Source organism: Zootermopsis nevadensis, unplaced genomic scaffold, assembly GCF_977971745.1.
Source record: "Zootermopsis nevadensis isolate Lab colony 2312 unplaced genomic scaffold, Znev_1.0 Znev_ptg000017l, whole genome shotgun sequence".
Lineage (NCBI taxonomy): Eukaryota > Metazoa > Arthropoda > Insecta > Blattodea > Termopsidae > Zootermopsis > Zootermopsis nevadensis.
This window is the reverse complement of record NW_028259149.1, coordinates 3,345,481-3,369,028: the sequence shown is the minus strand read 5'-3', so window position 1 is coordinate 3,369,028 and position 23,548 is coordinate 3,345,481. Positions and strand designations below refer to the sequence as shown.

General features: G+C 42.0%; 1 protein-coding gene across 2 annotated transcripts in view; it reads left to right on the top strand.

Annotated features, from left to right (window-relative positions):
* The window catches only part of Eip63E (cyclin dependent kinase Eip63E), a 173,196-nt gene that overhangs the window by 116,315 nt on the left and 33,333 nt on the right, over positions 1-23,548 (top strand). For both annotated transcript variants that reach the window (XM_022072560.2, XM_022072561.2), the window contains exon 3: positions 1,210-1,341. In XM_022072560.2, coding sequence (XP_021928252.1) covers positions 1,210-1,341 — 132 coding nt within the window. The remainder of the gene's footprint in view (positions 1-1,209; positions 1,342-23,548) is intronic.

Sequence of the window (23,548 nt, the reverse complement as noted above, 5' to 3'; positions counted from 1 at the left end):
TGCGGATACAAGCTTTTGTTGTTGTTGTTGTTGTTGTTCTGTTCATGCAGTGTATTCCTTTCCTAAGCAGCCGCAATCTTTTTTTCTTCTGTAGCTGAAGCGAAGTATGAAAGAAGCAGACATTTACACACTGGACGCTTTGTACAGGGCATTGTGACTTTTCATAAAGGGATGAAAGAAAATGTACACAACGAAATAAATTAAATGAAGCATCGGACCAACAGCTGTGACTCTTGGCTCATCTCTTCACATTAATCTTGACCACCCAACCTGAGAAATATGTGACCTACAAAACAATATTCCTGTTTTTCTTTTCGCGTGCCTGAAAAGAGTCTTGAAATCGTGTACAGTCGCGCCTAATATGTGGTTCATAGTCTGGTTAATATGTAGACTATTGTATGTTATAGTTTCAATTCCCGTAACATTTTCTTATTTATCATACGAAGCCTGTGTAAACTTCCCAGGAACTATTACTGCTGTATCGTGAAGCAGATATCGCTTTCGTTCTGAAGTGTTTTATTATGTAATGTTTGCCTGTACTACTAAATCCTTGCCTCGTCTCTTTTTTATGAACTGTAGAGTATCTTTGTTTTTTAGAGCAGCAAAATTTTTCATAAGGATGTTCACGTTTCTTTATACAGAGTTTGAATCATTTTTAGGCATCGAAAAATCTCGTGCGTGTAGTGTCTTTATATTACATGTGAATGTAGGAAAATGAGATAATAAACTTATCATCTACCCTCCTTCTAAAAAGTATAAAATATGACAGAATTATCCGTTTGCAACATCTTAGCTGATTACCTTAATGTAGGCCTTCTATAAAAATATGTTTTCTATTTTTGTTGTTTTTCTGCCCTTTCTTTTTCTCTCTGTTTCATCCGCCCTTCTATCCTTCTCTTCTCTGTTTCTCTATTTCTTTACCACATTCTCCTTCATTTATTTCTTCCATTTTCCATTTTCCTTTCAAGCAGAATGTTCCGAGAACAATATTTAAGAATTCAGTCCGTACCGCAAAGAAAACACAACTTATCACCGTTACAGATATCAGCTGGTCAACGCTGTTTAAGAAACAAATCCCTTTTTACACTGGGATTCGTACAGGACACACAGATACAAAAATACAGCTTTATCGAGTGTTATAATTTCCACCGGTTTTTTCAAAGGATTAATAGTTAATTTATTAACCTGGACGCTTTCTACTTGTTGCAGCTATTTCCAAGGAAGAAGTGGAAGATTCTTCCACGCGAGCCTCTAAGTTACCGTACAACGGCTACTCTGACGAGTTCCTGGACAGACTGGAGCCCAATGGAAACATCCCCACTGACAAGGAAATGCGATACGGTAAGAACGTCTTCTGTTAGTTGCTAATCCAGTAACAATATTATAGGTCGGTGAACCAACTAGGTTTAAATTGGCACAGCTAGGAATGGTTGAATAGCGTTATAGCCCTTTTCTCCCTCCGCAGGACGGAACAAACCTCAGTTTTGGAGAGAGAAATCTTTGCTCGTGAGTTTTAGTGTGAAATGCAATGTCAGATGTTCAGTGATTTGCTAAAATTCAATTCCCGTTATTTCCATCCTGAAGAAGGAAGTGATCTGTCCTCCAACACGTTAGCGACTTTTTTTTGTTCCCGCATTTGCGCCAGTGGCTTGAGTAGCGGCCTAGCAAAATTGTGACGTGGGAGTCAGGTACATTTGTAGCTTCCGAAGAAGGATTCTGCTCCGTGGGGTTGGAAGAGACAAACCTAACTTGAAGTCGTCGTTTTCCTTGGGTGCCCACTTAATGGCAGTGTGTGTCGTGGGCGAGACGCCAGGATCAATACGTAGCAAAATGTGGCCACGCTAAACCTCTTCTGTCCGACTAATGTTTTGTATCGGCCGAAGGGTCAACGCGACGTGACGGTCATTTGCAGCGCCTCTTAGCAGAATTTCGTTGCAGCAAAATATTTATGAATCGAATGTTGAAACATAAAAATGGGTTCTGGTTGAGTCATACGGCCACTCGGTTGGATAAGTTCTCTCGTAAAAGGAGGCTTTTACTGTAGGCTAAGTGTACGTGTTAGGAAATGTTTCATTTTCGACATTTTTAATATTAATAGATCATGCTTTTAGGTTTCGTTTCGAAACTAATGCAACGATGTGTAGCTGCTATTCATATGTTTATAAGCATAGAGATTTATTTACATGCCAGATGCAGCCAGCCTGACGTTGTTAGCCAGTTAGTTGAGGCTTACGTTCGCCGCGATCTCCTCCCTGGCTGCTGCTGTCTAACGACGCATTTTATCTGATCGGTTCTGCTGTGTTCCAGTCTGTGTAGTAACACTGAACCACATAAGTAAAACAAAAAAGACTTTATTTTTGTTTTCGTTTTTCGAATTATAAGTCTGGTTCACGTGATCGCTCTGCCCTTGGTATGTATGGGTGTAACAGAGGACAAATATTGCGTTAGGCATTTGAGGATATTGAATAGATTCTCAATTGTAATGTTTATTTTAGTACTCGTTTATTATTTTATTTCTCAAAATGCTAGCGAAATTTCGGAGACATGGGTGCACGTTGCACTCTAATATTTAACTGTGTTTTAAAGGAATATAGTGTTTGTGATTTACGACATGGACCTTTGTCAGGTCTCTTGTGAACACGATAGTGAAACGTGAGATTCCATAAAGACCTCAACTTTCTTGATTAGCTGAATAACTGTTAGCTTCTTAAAAAGGGCTTCTAGTCTTGTTTTCTTTAATTAAAGTGAAAGGGTCTTTAATTATCCTCCTTTGATTGCGCTCTAAGACGTTGCATTAATTGAGTTATGTTTTGTCTACTTGCTGGTAATTTGGACTTTTTGTTTGGCGTCGTTGGTGCAGTAGTACTTTATTCAGATGTGATTCTTGCAGCTGGCGAATAGTCGTAATTAAGAACGGGCTGAGCAACTATAAGTCAGGCTTTGTAACATGCAGTCTACCAAGATGCCCACTCTGGTAGATTAGTTTGTGGCCCCTAGATTACACCGCAGTCACACGCCATCATGCAAAGAGCTCGCAGCCAGAGCCGATTCCGATCAAATGGAGGCTTTCGGGTGTTACGGAGCTTAGAGCTAGTTCGGTGGGACAGCGCGTAAGGAACCAACGGTCTTGAACTCTACTGCTGGTAGATGCGACTTAAAATGTTTGTAATTTTAACTGCTCCTGGGAACACACTGCCAAGTGGTCATAAAACCAGCTACGGTGTAAGGAATGCGAGGGATCGCACATGTCATGGGTGGAATCGTAAAAGCCATGGCGACGACAGACAAGCGGAGATCCAGACGAAACAACTGCCAACAGCGACAAGGGTAGGATGAGTTGTGAACGTCATAGAGTTCTTCCAGATCGTGATGGAGCGGTGCCTAACAGGTCTTGGCTGTAACCACTTGTTATTCGTGGGTTGTTCAAGGACGCTGTTTCAACTGTGTACGTTACACTGTCGAATGGGAAGGGATGGTGGTCGTGAATATTGAATATCTCTGGTTAGCTAACTCCGTCCTTGTGAACTTCATAGTTGCTCAGCTAGTGAAGAAATTCATTGTCTTATATAGACCGTGAAGGTTTGTTACCATGTTCCCAGTAGCCCGTAACTGGTCTCTGTCGTGACACACATCAATGCTGTCCATGCCCCCCTGAAGCTGTGTTTCTCAAGCAGTCGTTTTAATATTTTCCTTTTCGATAGTTCTTCCAAGTTGTTTCTTTATTTCCGTTTTCCGATCGGGATTTATGGTGTAAATAATGGTGCCATTTTTTAAGAAAATGAATTATTACCTCTTCATTAGGTAGGATATTTTCGTTGTTTTGGAAAATGCCCTGATGTGAGAACACAAGGTACAAGTTTTTCGTAATGTAGTTATTTCAATTCGTTTATTTTAAGTTAATACTGTGCTCGCTCGTGAAGAAAGGTTAGCGACGCCTACTTTAAAACTGAAATAAACTAAGCTGTAGTCCAAAATATGGGCAGATGAAGAAGTTACGTAAGTATTTCTTAAATTAATGAAACGGTATTGTTTTCAAGTTAAGTTTTAATAACTTGCATACGTTTTGGAAAACGGCCACTAATCATTTTGGGGAAATCAGCATTATAATTATCATGAAGCTTATTTATAAATATTGTTTTATTGTTTGCAACTGAGGCTAGACATCCTTGTAAATCATAAGAGGAGGATTGTCGTTATACATTGAAATTGTTTTTGATGTAAAACGTGTTAGTAGGATGTGATCAACTTAAAACATTCGTGAATGTACCTTGAGACATCTTGTGGTTATGCCAGTAAAATTGAGGTTGGAATTATATTGCGTCGAAAGATAACAGGTAAACCACTATCATCGTTCCGATAGTAATATAAAATGCACCCCCCAATAATAATAGAGATGTTAGTTATTGTTTGGGAAGCTGTAGTGTGTGGCATTCATTGTATGAAACTTCGTAAGGGTCATTAATTCTGACACGCAACCCAAATTGCAGGAATTCACGCCCCTAACCCTTCGTCCACCCCCTCGGAACCGCAGTGGCACAAAATGTAGAACACCTTGTCGTTACAACACTCCGGCTAAGTTTTATAGCCACAATTCATTAACCCGTTACTTCGCCATTCAATTACGTAAGCATTTCCCTGCACCTGGGAAATATCGTCTACCCCGAGCATTGAGGGGGAACCGGACAGTCGTAAATACATATTTGCAGTCACGGAATTTGTTGTCGGTGTGTATGATCCTCTGTGTTCCGGCTAAAATAAGGCACGGATTACTTAGTCCGAAGATGGCCGTCTTCTGGTTTGTTGCTCCGTGTAGTCTGGTAGAAGCTTACCACCGTTTCCGAGGGCCTTGCTGCTTCCATCATCAGGGTGATTCGCAAGAAGCTCGGAAACGTCGGTAAACTTCCAGCAGACTGCACGGCGCAACAACCCAGAAGGCGGCCATCTTCAGACTCACCGCCGTGAAAACCTCCGACCCTACTTACCTAGTCCCACACATCTTCAGTGTAGCAGTACTTAAACGTGTGTTTAAAGTTGCGGAATTGGACTGGATAGGAAGGACAATTAAAACCAAAGATGCAAGCGAAACAAGGGGAGAGGGCAGAGAATGGGAACAAAATACAAAGACTATAAATAAATCTAGAGGAACTTACACATGTTACTGATATAAGTATTCAGTGTCACGGGCAGATTTTACCTTCGATAAATTCTTCAGGGAAATAAACTTCAGCCTTGAAGAAGGAGGCAATATTTGTCTCCGAAACGTTGTTGTAGCGCGAGAAGACTACACGGGGCCAAAATCCAGAAGGAACGAACGCCTCAAATCTTAAGTTTAGGGGAAATTTACAACGCAATTTAAAAACGGTACATTTGTGCTGATGACGTCGGTAACTCGCGGCTTTGAAATGGCTTGTTCATTCGTTTCTCCTCTCTGTTCATAAATCTAAAAGCCTTTCAGAATGTAAAACCTGCTCTATTCTCCCCAGAACATGAAGTAATACGCACTTCTCCGCCGAATTAATTGCGACGTTCTGCAAATGACAACCGGATCCATTCGCACGAGCCCGGTCGGCAAAGCAGTCTTCCTCCTCCCTCCGTCTCTGCCACGCACAGCTTCAAAATTTCTTCTGTTTTCATTTTCTCTTTGAACTGGCTGTCAGCATTCTCTTCGCATAATGTCAGTCACATTTTATGTCACGCAAGTGCAGAATTTATTCTGATATTTTTAGTATCAGAGAATAACCCTTTGAAAGCCTTTGGTAACTACGTTTACCACACTCTTTAACAGTCAGTAACACTGAGGTTGTTACTGCCTCCGTCATCAGGGAGATAATGGATGCTGTTAGCGCCTCTGAAACGTCGATCAATTTCTACGAAAGTGCACTGCACATCATCGCATAGATCAGTCGTCCCGAAGAAACAGTAATTTTTTTTGAAGACCTTATTATCGGGTCTGAAAGAAAACTCTCTTCAGCCTGTAGGAATTTCGTGTGTCCGGCTTCCTAGATCTTGAAGCAAGATCTTCCATCCTGTGCGTAATTTCTCAGCCCTCCTCCTCCCCCGAGATTGCATTGCCCTGTTAGTCTTCAACCCCTTTGCTTTTTATGTTTCGCAGCTATCATTGATTTTGAAGGGTTGGGGGTTCATTTAAATTCCCTTCACAGTGGGCGCTTAACTTGATTAACTGTGTTGTGGAGCCGGGCTTATTCCTGTAATTTAGAACATTTTGTATGTTTTCCTTTCATGATTGTTTGAAATGCTGTCACGTACTCTCGTTTTTAATTCACTCAGGTTTATATTCATCATGAAATAAACAGAACTTTAGTGTTACGGTTTCAGGGACGTCTGGTTTTGTTAACATTATTTATTTTACCTTGTTGTCGGTAACTGAGTGTGTATAACGCCGATTGACTGATTTATTGATTTATTAATTAATTGGAAATGGTATCGAAGAAAGCGGTCGTGGCCTGATATAAAGTAATATCCCAGAATTTCTTTGAAGTAATGAGGAAAATCATAAAGAAAAACCTCGGTCATTATAGTCGGTATGCGGGCAGAGATTTAAATCAAATACATCGAAATACGAAGAGGGAATGCGTATAGTTTTGTATTAACTCGTGATGTCGAAACGGTTCGAAAACGTGTTCGGAAAAAGTTAATAAAATTAATGTATTGATACGGGGATCGGATTTGTCAGTCTGGTCGTCCGTGTTTCATCTTTGAAAGTACTCGTTGGATTTCCGTGAGAATTTGTATTTGGGGGGGGGGGGGGGACTTGTACATCTACATTCTAGCGAATTTTGGTCATTATCTGTCAAATTACATGCCCTACTGTGGGCGTGTAAGGAATAAAGTAGAACTGCTTGCAAAATTTCAAAATCTGATCAGCAAAGAAATGCTACTTGTCGTGAAATGTGTATCTCGTTGGATTTAGGTACGTATCTCGTTCATGAGATTTGATGTACTCACGGCGATGAAGATGGCAGTGTTTATCTTCTTGGTATATAGCAAACTTTCGGAGAAACATACTGCTTCCATCTTCAGGGATGAATATTGGAACAGTATGTTCCTCCGAAACGTTGGTGAGATCAACGTCGACATCTTGAATGCCATTTTCAATTTAAAATTAAAATCTGTCGGTAACAAGCACGGGAAGAAGGCACCTAGGCTCTCAGATGCATTTTTAATCTTTGTACTTTAATCGTTTATCTGGCAATTACGAAATATTTCATTGTTCTTCAACTCCGTTCCTTGTCCCCTTCTTGCGACAACACACAGGTCTCTTCTCTCAGCGGCTGCTGAACCCTAATGTAATTGTCTTCCTTCTGCTGCCTCTGTGTCTTCGAATTGCCTTCTGTTGAGTTCGCTTTTACCTACTTACTCTACCTGAGTGTGTTCTACGTTGATCTTTGCCGTGTGTAATCGAGTTATACGTAGGCTGTTACGTACTGTGATATGTGTCTTGTGATATAATTGCCAATGTCCGCCACGCTTGGCTGAACGAGTGGTCAGGCCGTGTGTTGCGGCAGAAACTGAAATTCAGTTCTGACGGTGGCGACTTTGGTAGCAAGAACTGCAGATGGGGTTACGGTGGGGCCTGCCTTTGCGGTGGGTTATTTTGTTGGTTGCTTCAGTCGCCGTGAAATTTTCATTATAACGATTTGTTTATAAATATTGTGCTTTTATTCCAATTTGAAAGTTAATTTTGCAGTAAACTTTATCACTGTTTAACACAGTGGTATTCAACCTTTTTTGTTCGCGTACCCCCAGATATAATTTATCTTCAACTTTGTACCCCCAAAGTTGGCGTATAATTCAAGTTATACATAGTATATAATATACATTTAAAATAAATTAAATAAATTACATTACTGATTATTCAGTGTTTTTCATAAAATAATATATATTTTTTTAAATTTCACTTACCCCCTAAGATGTCTTCGCGTACCCCCGGGGGTACGCGTACCGCAGGTTGAATATCACTGGTTCAACACACAAAAAGGTTTGTTACCATTAAGTCTTACTGCAAGTTAGGTATCGTTGATATAGATTCTAATTTGAATGACTGACACGTGACACAAGTAAATAAAGTTTCATATTGTCCACTCAGTTTACAGAGGACACTCCATGAGAGAAAGAAAATTAAAAACTTTGCACTAAAAGTAATCGGAAACTAACTACATTGCTGTTAATGTCAATTAAAGCCACATTGCGCTACAATTTGGTTGGATATCCTTAACCCCAAAATTAAGAAATAAACTCTAAAAGAGTTCAGATTGTGAATATTTATGGGGCGGGGGTAAATGTCATTTATGTGAAAGGACTTGCTTTCAACACACCTTCGAATGGAGAGAGAGTTAGTAGATGATGCACCATGAAAAAGTTGAGGAAGTTGGCGTAAAATCTGAAAGCGAATCAGTTCAACTTCAGAGTCCTCAGAATTGTGACAGTGTTTGATAATGGGCACGAAATATTTCAGAAATTGTTAACGTGTACTCTGGCGCTACTAACAATTTCCTGAGTCTGACTTCGTTGCCTGCCGATGGAAGTGATCTGCGTGACGTCATTTACTGACATAGGAGACGAGTTCAAATGTCGAGTGTCTGAAGAAATGTGTTTCCCTCTTTCCAGAAGAGACAGCTCATTTCCCTCATAGTTTAGCTCTGTCATGGAACTGTCTCGTTCTCTCTTCCTGCAGGCTGTTCACTTTATTTTACGTTCAGAACATCTATGTTCGATTCTCTGTCTTCTTGCCACTACAGTCGATGTATTGCAGACATGGCGATTGATGATTTATTCATCCCGATGTGCAAGTGAATGAACTAAAGCAGAAAAGAAAATAGGAAATGTGTACTCTTTGGAGTACTTGTACTGAAATTCAGTAGGCGTTGTTGGCGCCTAGCGACTTTTCGGATGTGCTTGGTGCCTCCATCATCAGGGCGATCAGTACTCATCTTCAATTAGAATAGGGAATTTTCTCGTCACTACAGCGTGAAGACGCGCGTCCTTTGGATCACTCATGCCCTCAAGTGTCTGGTCAGTTCCTCGATGTTTGCTGCTGTCGGCCCTGTGTTACAACGTTCGGTGTGTACGTACGAACGTGCGGACGCGGTAGACGGCCAAGTAATAATTTAACATAAATTGTATCAGGTAAGAGGTTGTGGTTTGTAGCGGGTGGTGGCTAAATCCCAAGGAGCTGGGGGGTTCCCAACTTCAAGTCAACATCCTTCTGCTTGCTACTACAACAGAGGTGGGAAATTACCCTCCGGGTCTCACGGTCTCTCCCCACAACACTGGTCACGGAACTGGGCAACTCGCAAAGCAACAAATTCACTTGACTTCTACCAAATTACCCCCACGTCCCCGTGAAATTTTATTTGTGCACATGGCAGACTGATTTTACGACCTCCGCTTTAGCGCAAGAGAAGAACATCTTATGGGTCCGTCCATGCCTGTCTCTCGCGTCTCTCATAATACTGTTATAGCACAAAGGCCTTCTGTGTCGCTGTTGCATTTGTTGATCGCCCTGGTGATGGAGGCAGCAAGGATATCTGAAACGTCGGTAGATTTCTACCAGACTACTCGGCGCAACAATCCAGAAGACAGCCATCTTCAATTTATTAGTTGTTGTTTTTGAAAAAAAAGCTAGCTAGCTGTTCTTCGCTCGTGAAGGAATTATACAGGCTTTATATAGTTTGATGTCCTGTGTCATGAAGAGAGGGCAGAGGGAGACGAATGCTTGTGAGCCCGTGTTACCACGGTGGCTACTTCGATGTCGGGTCAGTTCCCAGGTTTCTCGTCTGACGAACTCTTCGTAAGTCTCCTTTTCTGCAAACTTACAATTTGAGCTTGAAGTACAACACTTCTCTCCTTCGTTCGATTGTGAGAACACGAAGAAATACAGTCCACTCATGAAACATGATCTGAGGTCATCTTGTACAGAAGAGAAATTGGGTTCCGGGCGCTACTTGCCAGAGACGTTTTCTGCCAGGAATTTCACTCATTCGAGTGACCCAGATTATTTTCATGTCGAAGAAACTTGAGGAAATCGGATTTTGTTTCTTTCACAAAGAGGATTTAAAAGTTTTTTTTCAGAATCCTTTTTTTATCTCCCGTGTGAATAAAAACTCTGATCTGCTACGTTGTTACTGATTCGCGTTTCCTATTTCAAGTGCGTGAAATGAATACACAGTCAAAGTCGATTGTGTTCCTGTTTTAAGGCTCCGAAATTTCCTGACAGATTTCGATTAAATTTGTTATTTCATTATGAGTAAACATACTATTGGGCCCGCACAGTCTCCTGTCCTCGAGGGTAAAAAATATTTGTATTTCCTCAAGTAGTGCTTAATTAAGTAGAGACCGCAAGCCTGCTTTTACCGGACTTAACTTTTAGTACGTGTAATGATGACTATTCTGAGGGGTCTTGGGGTACAACCAATGAAAGCGATAGGTCTTCAGGATGATCCAAGAGAGCTGTGACAAACCTCGGGGTACTTTAAGTGTGTAAAGTGATTTTGAGTAAGACATTTCAAAGTAGGATAGAAACGGAGTTTAGTGAAAACATGTTACAGCAATAAATGTAATTTAAAATGGCACGTGTTACGAAAACTGTGTATAATATTTACCTGCGACTTTGATGCGTGTTTGAGCGTTGCGTGTTACTGTAGAGTACACTGCATTATTATGTTCGAGTGGATGGCAACACTGCGTAGCGACGGCACGCACTCTGCAATTTTGAACGATTTTGTAACGTCTTTCTTTGTTAAATAATATTTTATTTTCGTTTCACTTGGAAATTACTGTGATTTTTCTTCTTCTAGAAGTGGAGTTATTTCTGTCGCGTCGTTGTCTTATTTTAAAACTATCATGTCTCCTCGAGATCTCCTAATTTTATCCATGCTAGTGGGAGTAAAATCATCTGGTTAACGTGCACACACAAAGTTTAGCAGATCCTACTGAACCAACCTGTATAGTGCACGATGGCAGGGCGATAAAGTGTTCCGACCAGACATGTCTGGTCGATAGCCCTCGGCCATCTCCTGCCTGCTTTATACAACTCTTTATTATCTACTCAGCTTATCTGGAGCTTCTGTAAATAAAATTCCTCTCTACCAGAGGCAGAGTTTCTGCTGAAATTAACAAAAGCTGAGGTTTTCTAGCTCCTGCGTTGAATAAAGGTTCCAACTTCTCTTTTGAGTGTCAGTTTGCAGTTATTTGTAGGGACTCCCCAGACTCCAACCACGTGGCCTTGAGAATCAGAAAGCGAAGCTGTAGCACCTCATCCCAGAGCAGACGGCCCAAACTTTGGAGGCGTACTCATGGCGACTGTCCATACTTCGTATTCATGAATAGAGATGCGTGTTGCTGTAGGTCTGCTGTGAACCCATTCAAACTGAAGATATGCTGCACATAGTCAGAAATGTTTTTTCGATAATTTTTCACCATATTGAAGAATGTTAAAGTAGATGACGTACGTCTTAATAAGATCAGCATTTCGCGTTGTTTACGAATTTTTCATTGGCCATTTTCGAGAAAATTTGTAATGTAAGATTTCAGCTCTGTAAATTAGGGGTGATTTTGTATGGATAAAAATCACAATTTCCCTCTGTTTAAAATGCCAGATTTAATCGAAATTAGTCTAGCATCGGAATTGAAACGTGCGGACGGACATGAGCTCTCCACTTGTGCTTTCTCTTTGTGCAAATAACAAAATATAAAAAAATAAATTAAAGCGGACATTTTAACCGACCGGGTTAGCAGGGCAGTATTGAGCCTTGACTCACATTTAAAAACTACTTGTTTCGACTACCGGCAGGGTACAGGGTTTCTCACTGATGATTAGTTCCTTTAGGCTAATTTCGGGGTGGTATAATGACTGGCATAATTTTCATCGACAGCCTTTATAAAATATTTGCAATTGATGCAACATCATCGAAAAATGGATATGAATAATTTGACCAGCTCATAATATGTATGATAAAGTGTAGTAACTTGCGTTCAAATACTTTTATTGTAGATGTATTTCTACTGAGTTTACAGTCTAATTAAATTCAGTGTCATGGGATTAGACCTCAGCGTGCAAAGCTGCTGCAGTCTGTGTGCGCATTGCCTACTTTAAGGGATGAAGCCTTTCATGAGCTTTATTCAGCAAAATGGGGGGGGGGGAGTGAGCGGGGAGGGGGAGCTGTCATATCGAGTGTTGATAGCATGCACGACTGCATATGTGTTGCAAAATAGCGTCACTAAACCAACGTGGCAGCAAAATATTGCGAACGGACTCAAATGTTGATGTTGTGTTAAAATTGTAAATAAAATTGTATGAAAATTCATCCGTCATTGTGACGTGTGGATTATGGATATGCGCTGGAAGGTACTTTGGTGTTACATATTTGTATGTTTGCTGATATAAGAGCGGCAGAAATGGAATTCACATCTTCCAGAGCTTTTCTTGTTTGTGATGTTTTGTCTTTAGTTCCGTGATTCTTAACTCTACTTTAATTTGACTTTTACCGCCCTTTTGTCGCCTGTTTAAACCTTCACTCCGCGACTCACGCGTCCAAACTATTTTTCCTTGCTACTGTACGCCTAAAAGTGAATCACACATCCTTTTTTATAACGAGACGCGTAGCCTCTTTAAAATGTTTACATTATAAATTAATATTACAGTGACGTTGTTAATATCTGTATCTTTCTGCATGAGATGCACGGGATAAATAGTTCTTATGGCAACGTTCAGGTCTGACGGTGTGTCGGCTCAAGTAGAAATCAGCAGGGCTGAAGATGGAGACGGCGTGTTCCTCCGAAACGCTGGTATCTACCTTACAAGCCCACACGGCGTCACAGCACAGAACAAAAACATCGACATCTTTACCACCGTCAGATCATACACCATTCTGTCTGCAGTTTAGCATTATACAAGAAACAAGAGAATGGTGAAACGTAGTCAGACCAAGATATGTGTGAAGCTCATATTTCTTAATTAAACGATACAAATAAAATATGTTGGTTAAGAATCAGTGTTGCTGTATGATGCTTCGGGTCAGGGAAACACATTAAGAGAAGCTGCAAGCATAGAGGACGTCACACGCTCATGAAGCTTTATTTTTATTCGCAGCGCCTGAAACCGCCACTGGACCCCAGGCTTCGTCTGATTACGTGCGTGGTAGCTCTCAGTCTCCACATAATGGCCATTAGTGTTTCCCCTACTGCATCTCGTATCCGTAATTCGAAATACTGACGTACAGAATGCTAGAATGTTCGGTGTTATTACACGGGGGATGATGGCGGTTGCTGCATGTTTTATGGGGGTGCAACAGCAGTAACGGTTAGGGCTAGTGCGAAGGGGTTCCATATCACCCTCAACCCAACTTTACAAGGCACCAGAAAACTATAATAAATGCCACGTATTGCTCCTTCGTCATTTTGCAAACTTTGTCCCCCCCTTCCCCCTCAAACGGCTCCTTTAGCGGTGTGTTATTTGGAAAATCCACGGAATGCATGTTAACATGCTATATTACCGCCCCCCCCCCCGGTTCATTTCCTCTTTTCTATTCTCTGACCTCTTTCCACACAGATAATTTATAATAAGGATATTTCCCAACGCAAGTGGCATTTCTAGTTTGCAAAGGAAATTACGTCGTTTTCCTACAGAATACGCTTATAATAAAATTAACTAGGAATCAGACACCCGCGACATTTGAATACAGGGTGTTCAGTTTATCTGCGGTCTTAGCACCGCGGTGCCTACGTATTGCCGCACAACGGTGGAGATACATTTGAGAGCCGGTTGCGCTATAAACTGTCCGCCGTTCGTCTGATTGTTGCGGGTTGTCATACAAAGTTGCAGGACGAATTTAATGTCGGTCAGTGCCAGTGGAATATAATCCCACCTTCAGTGAACCTCAGATCGAACTTGTTAAAAAGTTGAGTCCTCGCCTCATCGCAAGGGCGTCAGAATCTCCTTCTCTAATTATTTCTCTGGTGTTTGTCATGGGAAATACGCGTTGACCGTTTCTGTTCCAATCTGTAGTCAGTTTCACCGTAACCGGGGGGGGGGGGGGGGGGGGGGGGCAACATCGCCACACACGCAGACCAGCGCCGCGAGTGATCGCTATGTCTGTCGTCCACAGAGAACCGACGTGGCTATACATTTTTAAGTCAGACTGTACAAGTTCCAAGGGGCAGCGTTCTCCCTCAGTGCAAATGACTGCACTGCAGAAGTGCACAAATACCCCTTTGTTTGTCTCAAGTGCTTAACGAAACCTTATTTTGCTGTGCCCTAAGCCACGCTCACAAGATCCGCCTTCTATTTCACTAAAACCCTTCGTTGCTGAGACCAAGTTGGCGCTTCAAGTCCGATGGAATGGTACCATCTCGTGAATCGTGAGATTTCTTCTCAGATGGGCTGTCTTCTGGGTTTTAGCGCCTTGAAGTCTGGTAGAAGTTTACCGGCGTTTCAGAGGCCATTGCTGCTATCATCTTCAGTGTTTTTATTTTAGAGAATTGCCTGTTTGAATCTCGCCAAGCGAATGTCCATATAGTACCAGGCTTCGACTGCCTCCTTCCAAATCCCTGCCTACTTATCAATCCAGGAACGAGAGATGCGATGAAACAGTTATAGTATGAATTCATGACGGGGAACCAGACGTGTGGCGCGAAGTTGGGTATCGGACAACTCCTCTGCCCTGTCTGCGTATCTTAGTCCTGACATTCCCATTATGACATTCCGCCCTGTATTTGTTGCCGTGCACCTTGAACCATGTGGTTGTAACGTTCGTTTGAAATCATTTGGTGCTTAAGGAAGAAATGTCGTTGTCATCTGTAGTTAGGAATGGCCGTATTGGCTATTGGCCAAGGAAGTGATTGCCAATAACTTATCGTAGAGGTATGGGGTGGGGGGTGGAAGAAGGGTGGTGATGTAGGACGAGAATTAAAGGAAGAACGGAAAATTGGGGTGACAGAAGGAGGGTAGACAAGAAGCATGTAAGTCTTAAGTGAAAATGGAGGAGCATCACCTAGGGGAGGAAACATTTATCCACCTGGTGTGCTTTGGCGTCGTCTCAGCAGCATGGCCGAAACTTTACGTCAGTTTAATTTAACCCTGATTTAAAAATCACTGACTGCGTTTTGTATTTATGGCTTTCATATTATTCTCAGTGTAAATATTGAGTATTTCCTTAAACAGCTTTAACCTGTCGGTCTTTTAATGGTAAAGTGTAGTGTTTTCTTTTCGGTACGGACTGAATCCTTAAATAATATTTAGATGATCCTTGGACTTCTAATGGTTAAACGTGTTTCAGAGAAATGACAACATTCAGATATTTGTTTTTAGGGCATCTAATGGTTGCTGGCTCTGATTTTAAATCCTTCTGAGACCTCAGAATCCCAATATGAAAATGATTTTCTTTCTGTCGCTCATATTAATCTTCATTACCATTGAATTATCGGAAATAAAATTAATATTTATCTCTTGCATTCTTCAATAAACATTAAGAGGCCAGGATACCCAAAGATCTTACCTTGAGCTAATACACGAAGTGCTTACATAAGCCCTGTGTTTTGAAATAAAAAATGGTTGTGGAGACGCATCTCCAGGCATTAATTTCGGCATCGGATGGAAGCGAATGGTCAGCATCATGCTACAGCCGCTTTCAGTAACTTCTTATAACCTGTGTAGTTGATAAGCCTGCGTTTAACGTGGACCATCGCCCTGATATTGGAGGCAGTAAACTCTTCTGAAACGTCGGCCAGTTTCTACCAGACTACATGACGCAGCGTCGCAGAAGACAGCCATCTTCATTCTCACCGCCCGGAGAATCTAAAATCCTACCGACGTTTAACCTAGCAAAAACATCTACGCGTTAAGAATCTCGTAATAAGACGTTAGCCCTTTCCTTGATGTGGGTGAGTCTGTTGTCCCCACCCTCTGCTGCATCGTCTGCGTTGATACGACAAACCAATTAGATCTTCGTTGCAGAACTTCGAGATAACAGAAGAAGTAACGCGGAATTGGTTGCTTGTTTCCTGTTCTCGACGGGGCAGAGTCTGTTTCTCGGATTCGTAGTGTGTTTACTGTCTTCCTGTTCGTAATTTGATTGGTTGTCTGGCAAATGATGTAACTCTGTGTTAAGCCACGTCTAAAATTGTCACAACTCGCAATTTGTGGTAGCTCGTGCCGGATTCTGTCGTTGTTATGACTTCTTTGCACGTAGTTCATAAAAAAAGATGCGTAATGATGGAAGTCTCATCTCAAAATATGTGTACTGTACTCCAGTCGGGGTACACTATTTTAATTTTTAAGCATAAACTTTTATTTTAATAAATAAACCAGTTTATTGTGTCTTAATAAATAAAATGTCCAGTCCAAATTGATATTCGGACGCACAGAGATCGTCAGTGCAGTGAGGTTGTGTGTGAATGTGCGTATTTTTTATGCTTTCGCTCCTAAAAGTTTGCGAACAGCCCTCATGAGTGGGGAATCCCAATGCTACATTCATGTTTACGTGGGGAATCCTTGGCCACTCGGACAACTGGTGGATCATATTCTGGTGAATCGTGTGTGAACCTGGTGGTATGGGAGCTCCATGCAAAATTTTGCTGGTTGTTTCCTGTGGGCGATTTATACTTCCGCCTTTTTTCTGGCAGAATCGAAAACTTCGGAAGTAAGATAATGGGGTCCACTAGACCCTTACTGTGGTAATTTGAGTCACGCTGAGCTAGACATTCCTGTTGTCTTGTAGGATAGTTCTGTCGGAAAGTTTATGCAACTGTTGCAACCAATTGTCCCCAGTTGGTCAGTATTTTCGGGTCCCGAAATGGAAACCGGATACTGCATGCATCCATTGGGACTGGAGTCTTGTAGTGTCGGCTCCTCGTATGTGCTTTGGGACCGGCGGTTCAGGGGGAGGGGGGGGGCTGTAGGACGTTGTAGCCCTACGTACGGCGCTGCGCGGGCGGTCCCTTGGGGCGTAGGGACGCGACGCCAGGCGTCCCAGCGCTCACGACCCACCGCTGTCGGACTGACTGCCGCAAAGTGTCGTGTGTAGAGGAGGGGAAGGGAGAATGCGATAACAGGACGGGACACAGTGCTGGATTGGTACCAATGGGAAAATAATTAGAAGTCGGTTTTAACATATTGTTTTGCTGGCGGGCTGTGATTGATAACTACGGAATTAGTGGCTTTTCAGCCTTTATTTGTGAACGTTGTGTTCTGTCGGATTTGTCGCCCATTGGGCGTTGTCGGAAATTTTTAAGTGCATTTTGAACAATAACTTTTATGAAAGAAGCAGTAAAGATGAAAAAAAAATACAATAGTATCCGTTTTGGGGTTTCTGACGGCGGTAAAGATGTGAATGTTGGTCTTCTGGTTACAATGCCGTGTGGACTTTTGGGTACACGCCAGCGTTTCCGAGGAGCATACTGCCTCCATCTCCAGGGTCCAAGTGTTCAGAATATAAATAGTATTTTATGATTAAGTGATGATGTTTTCCAGTTATTTACGCTGATTGTGTGCCTGTTTTTTTAATTTCTACCCGTTATCACAACATGGAGGGTCACGAAAATGTTGAAGTGAAGAGTGCCTCGTACGTCTTCCTTTCAATTCTGACAGTATTGTCCTTCTGAAGCCGAATTTGACAGAACATAAAGTGAGAAAAGAGTAGTGAGAGACAGTACATTTAGCTGGGGAAACAAATTTTTGACTGGCGGTTCCAAGGCAAGGTATTTGTAAGTGGAGAAGTTCTGAACTCGAAGCTCGTGTAAATACTACTTAAAAAATTCAGTCCGTACCGCAAAGAAAACACAGCACCACCATTATAAAGGCCAACTGGTTAATGCGGGTTGAGGAAATAATCGCTGTTTACATTGAGGAACGCTTGAAACGTATAAATACATTATGTAAGCAACAGGTTTACTGATTTTTGATCAAGTATTAAAGACTTAATAGTGAAAATTTCGTATCGACAACTAGGCGACACACAAGCCTGTGTTTTGAGGCTGAGATATAAGTTCTGTGTGCGTGCCTGCCGCCCTGTTGCATTGCATTTCCTGGAGAATTCGCTTCAGGTTTCTCTGCTCAACCCTTTGGCTTCATCTAAAACCAGACTAGAATTTTAAATTCGACCATCAGCTATGCTTTTCACGTGCTTTCTGTAATTGGTCGAATGTGGCGAGGTTCCTTTTCGTAGTGAGTTATGGCTTTAGCTGCCTGTTACTTGTGTTTAATTGGACATTTTCCTTACATGATCTCTGGTTTTCCGTATTTGGCTCATTTCATTAGACTCATATATCTAACCGCCAGTTTAATGTGATAACTCGTGTTATTCTCATTTACGGAAACGGCCTAATCTTTAAACTGAACGCATTCCTCATCTAGTGCCGACGTTCAAATTATCTGGAGCTATAGTTCCATTGACCTGTACACCTTCGTGGTCTGGTGATTTAGTATAGGAACAGATTCAGTATTGTATACGCGCAGGTTTCACTTGCGACACGCTATATTATTTATTAGGTATTTAATGACGCTGCCTGAATTGCACGAATGATCTGACGTTAAATAGAAGGGTATCATACATATTAGCGCTTGAGACTTACAAGTTGACGCTCCTCTAAATCCACATTCATGATTGACTGAAGTGTCCTAAGTGTGGCTTCTGTTATGTAGTATCTTGCAAAAATTTCTTACTGAAATATCGCCATGCTGTGTGTACTCTAATACCCCCACGTGGGGAACCATTTAGTTGTTTGTGTCACCTGAAGACGGCAGAATATCCATCCTTCGAAACGTGGTGACTTTTTGAGACTTTCAAAAACGGGCGGTGGTTGACATCCAAACCAAAGAAACTACTAAAGTACTATCTTACCATGGAAAAGCACGAAAATTGTGGATACCCTGTCGTTGAGTTGAGAGTCAAATCGCAGACATCCCGGGTGAATTAATTGTGACCGTTTGTGTAAATGACAGAACAAAGCACGTCTAGCCCATCACGTGGACAGCTTAGCTGATTAGTATGAACACGTACACTGGAGCTCCATTGAGCATCGTACATGAGAGCATGCATGTCCGACTTGAGTACTTCACACAACAGCTTTGTACTGCCAGGCCCCGTGGTACTGACCCCTCGAAATTGTTAACATGTCTGGCATTGCTGTTGAGATTGCAGCAGCATCACAATGGATCTGAGAAGAGCCCCCTAATGAGTGTTCTTGTCTTTATGATTGCATTTCGGAGACTTGGCTTCTGTTGCGGTTCATGCTATTACACTCTGGCCTGTCTCCGTCTCGGCTCATTTCACTTACTCTTATAATGGCTTCGGTTTTATGAGTTCTACTAGCGTAGTATGAACCGTCAAAGTTGACGGGAATTAACCTTTTGTGTTGAACGGCAATAAAATTTATGGCAGCGTTATCTTTGGAAATCACATTGAAAGTATTCAATTTATAAAAATTTATTCGTGAATTAAACTGAATGCGAAAAACATCTGCACGACGACAGAAGCCAGCTTTCTGCCAAATGCACCAACACAGAACCTACCGCCTATCTCCATATTTTCGTAAAATGCAGACTACGCCACACCTCACCGTAGGCGCCACCATAGTCTCCAGGGCCGCCACCGTCAGAACCTAATTTCAGTTTTTGTTTCGTCTAGCACGATCAGTGCACTCGTCCAGTCAGGCGTGACGGACATTGTCTATTATATTAGGAGTAGATTAATAAGTGAATAGAGCCACCGCCCTCATGTTCGCATCTCAAGAATTATTAATTTAATCACGAAACCTGTATTTTAATGTTGAAACAAGATGTGTTTGTCCGTGTGACGTCAATTCGAGTTTTCTTCTTTCAGGTAAGTCGACTTCCTCATCAATAATTTTGTACGTGTAGCTGATCCCCACCCATGGCTTATTGGCAGGTAAGGAAATGCTTTGTTTCCAGTAACAAAGTGTAGGATGCTAACGTGTTGCATAAAACATTCATGCTGGGGGAATTTAGGTTGATGATACACTCCTTTTCTCGTAAGCTGGGCAAACCTGTAGTAACAGTACAGTACGTACTGTATTTCTGTATCTTATTATATGCAGTTCGTGAGGAGATGATTTAAGTTTGTGGGTTTATCCTTTTAGAGCCACCACTCATACTTTTTTTACGTCTGGGAGTGGGGCGCCTTGCTGTAAAACTGGCTACAGGTCGGATTTAACAAACTTCCCCCACATCTTGTGCCACATGTGGGAGATAGCAGTTGATCCCGAAATATTTCGTCTTCTAGATAGAAATATTCGTTAACGTACAACAATAACTTCCTCGCAGCAACGTTGACATGATGATGTAATTGTTACATTTTATATAGGCGTATGTTTACTTCTGAATATATTCATTGCCATCTGTTCTCAGTTAATACCTTGATGAAGTTTGTTTTCCTCTAGCAGTTTTGGTTTGTCTGCTTCGTCCTCAGACGTAAACATTATTTCCCAGAGGTTGTTCTGTGTAGTTCGCTGAGTTACCATGTCGATAATGTTTTTAGCTTGTATAGTAAATGCTGCCAATATTCTAGTGACGTAGGCGAAACGCACAGTTTTGTCCCGGTAATGTAGCTGTTCGGTGAATGATGCGTAGCGAACAGAGGGCTCTAATAACACATTCAGGTTTTTTTAAAGGAAAATCCGACTCAGCTGAATGCTTTTAAACGGGGAATCGAAGGAAATGGCAAAGATAATTTTCATTTATCTCTGTGACTTGTACTTGGACCTGGTGATTATACATGAACCAGTGGAATTGTTTGTACGTCGTTTGGTCAGCCAATCATCTGCCGAGTATGTGAGAACTATCATCGGAACTTGACATAGCTTCATAGTTCAACCTTCGGCCAGTTGGTCACTGGCTGGGAAGAATGAAGTTGAAGTGGAGAGAAAGAGGAAAACGCGAGTGATGGGGAGAGAAAGGGGGCAGAAGAAGAAGAAGATGAATAAATGTAAGTAAAATTAATGGGCGAAGTGACCGGAACTGTCCGAGCGGTAGAGAAATCCACAGTTCATGCTTAAGTTACGTTGTGGGATTTGTAATGATGTTTACGGCAAACCCTTGCATCGTGTAAACTTACTTTTGGACTTTCTGGAAAACTAATTGTTGCTAAAGTTTCTTTTTTCTCTACCAGAAATTTTAATTTCAGGCTACTACCTTTCAGTCTGAATCAGACCGAAATATTGTGAAACGTGCTACTATTGTGCCAGTGTTTTGTTTGCTGTACCATAATCTGCAAGATTCGGATCTTTCATCCTGTGTCGGAAGGCATGAGAAGAAATTGCTGGCGTCACGACGCTCGGCCTCCCCGCGCTAATCACCCAACACAACATTTCGTAAGCTAGACGAACCTAACCAAAACTTTCCTAACCTAACGCAAGATAAACTATCTAGACAGTACCCGGCCCAAGCGGTTAACCTAGGTTAGGGTATGATAGGTAATTAGGAGGCAAGAGAAGAGGGGTCAAGACTGTTGGGCGGAGGAGAGAAGGGAAGTGTATAAATTGGAAAAAAAGAGCTCGGAAGCACTGAAGCCTGAAGGCGAGGTTGAAGAAAACAGAAGTAAAGCGAAGTTAACAGCAGAGAAGAGATGAGATGAGAGGATGGAGTAACGAGAAGAGAATAGGGAGGATAGAATATAAGAAAGTAGATAAAGAGGTGGAAAGAGAGTAGTGAGGATAAGAGAAAAGACGATAGTGCAGGTTAGACTACGTAGGTTATGTTAGGTTAGTGTATGGTGCGTTAGGATGTAGGTTGGGTTAGGTTAGGTTACGTTGGTTTAGGTTAGGTTAGTGTGTTGGGTTATGTTAGGTTGTGCTAGGTTAGGTACGTTGGGTTAGGTTAGTGTATGCAGTAAAATATTGTCCTTCGAAAGCGTCGCTACGCTCGGCGTCAATTTTCTAACAACGTGCCCAGCTCTGTACCGCGTGTTTAAGCCCTTTTATGGCGTCGCGACGGTCGGCGTCGGTTTTTAGTAGAGTCTTCAATGTCTTCTGGAGACTTAGCTGCTGTAAATTTTGTGATATTTAAAGGCGTCGCGACGCGGGCGTCGGTTTTCTGAAGTCGTTCCCAATGTTATCCTGAGTGTTTCAGGCGCATTTCTGGGGTGTTGTGGTGGCGTCGTCGCGATTGCCTTCGCGACGCTCGGCGTCGGTATTTCAGTCGAGTTTTCTGTGGTATCTGGATGCCTGATGCTGTAAATTTGGTGTTATTTGAAGACGTCGCGGTGATAGGCGTCGCGACGCCGAGCGTCGATTTTCTAAAATTACCTTCAATATAATCCCGATGGTTTTAGTCGCATTTCGGGGTCTTGTGGTGTCGCGGTGATTGGCGTCGGTTTTTTGGTTTCCACTTCAGTGTCATCTGGAGACGTACCTGCGTGAAATTGACATCATTAGAGTGCGTCGATTCCTTAACATCGTTCTCAGTGATTAATATTCTGGCGTCTTGAGGTGGCGCAGTGAAGCTGCCATAACATAAGATGCGATGCTATAAATGGACGCCAAGTGTCGCTTACCTGACTGCTTCGCAAAACATTGCGATGACTTCAGGAGCCGCCATATTTACCGCAAATAAATCTCCGGATGGCATTCGAAATGAAAGAATAAAACCGACGCCATGACATCAGTTGAAACGTGATTAAAGTAGGAGGAATATAATTTGGGTCGATTTCAAAATGTCCCCTCCAAGCCAACCCCAACATCTACCAACCGTATATAACCTAACCTATTCCTACCATAGGTAACGCATTTAACCTAACCAAACCCAATCTAAACTAAGGTGACGCAACTCAACCTGACTTAACCTAGGCTTTCATAACCCAGTTTTAATAGTGTGTGTCAAGTGTGATTCACGTGTAATTTTATAATTCTTCTCTGTCCCCACTGCATGTGTTCTTGAGTCGGATGTAAATAAACATGGTCGCGGTGACACGGCGGGCAGCTGCCAGCACATCAAGATGCAGAGCCTCTTGCGTTTGAATGTTCGGGTTCCACAAACCGCTGGGGCGAATTGTCTCGTAAAAGTTCACGCAGATATATCCTGTGCCGCTATTGGTATCAGCCTTAGAGCAGTAAATTCTCCCACTGCCTCGCAGAAACTGCACCTGATCAGTTTTTATTTGAATAACGCTGCTACAGGGTGTTTCTATTACACAACATTTCCTTTGGTGACACCAACGTTTTACATCCAGTATTATAGAATTGTTATAAATCCGTGCTACCAACCTAGCCAAAAATAATAACTTTGCCAACTTGTGTTTGTTGACTTTCATCTGTTGAACTACGTGTATGCTCAAGCATTTGCATTCCTTAGGGGAGTACGTATTTTTATTTCGGTTGGGTCTGTACTGCCTTTGTCCTAGTATGTGTTCTTATTCTTTTGCCACTATGTGTGTCCTCAACACCCGCTGCCACTGGCAGTGACAAAAATCTTTCATATTAGGAGATTATACATGTCTACACACCGCCGTGTATGGTAGGCAACCCATCGAGCATTGCGGTATTGGGGTTTACCTATGGCTTTCGTTCCAGGTGTATC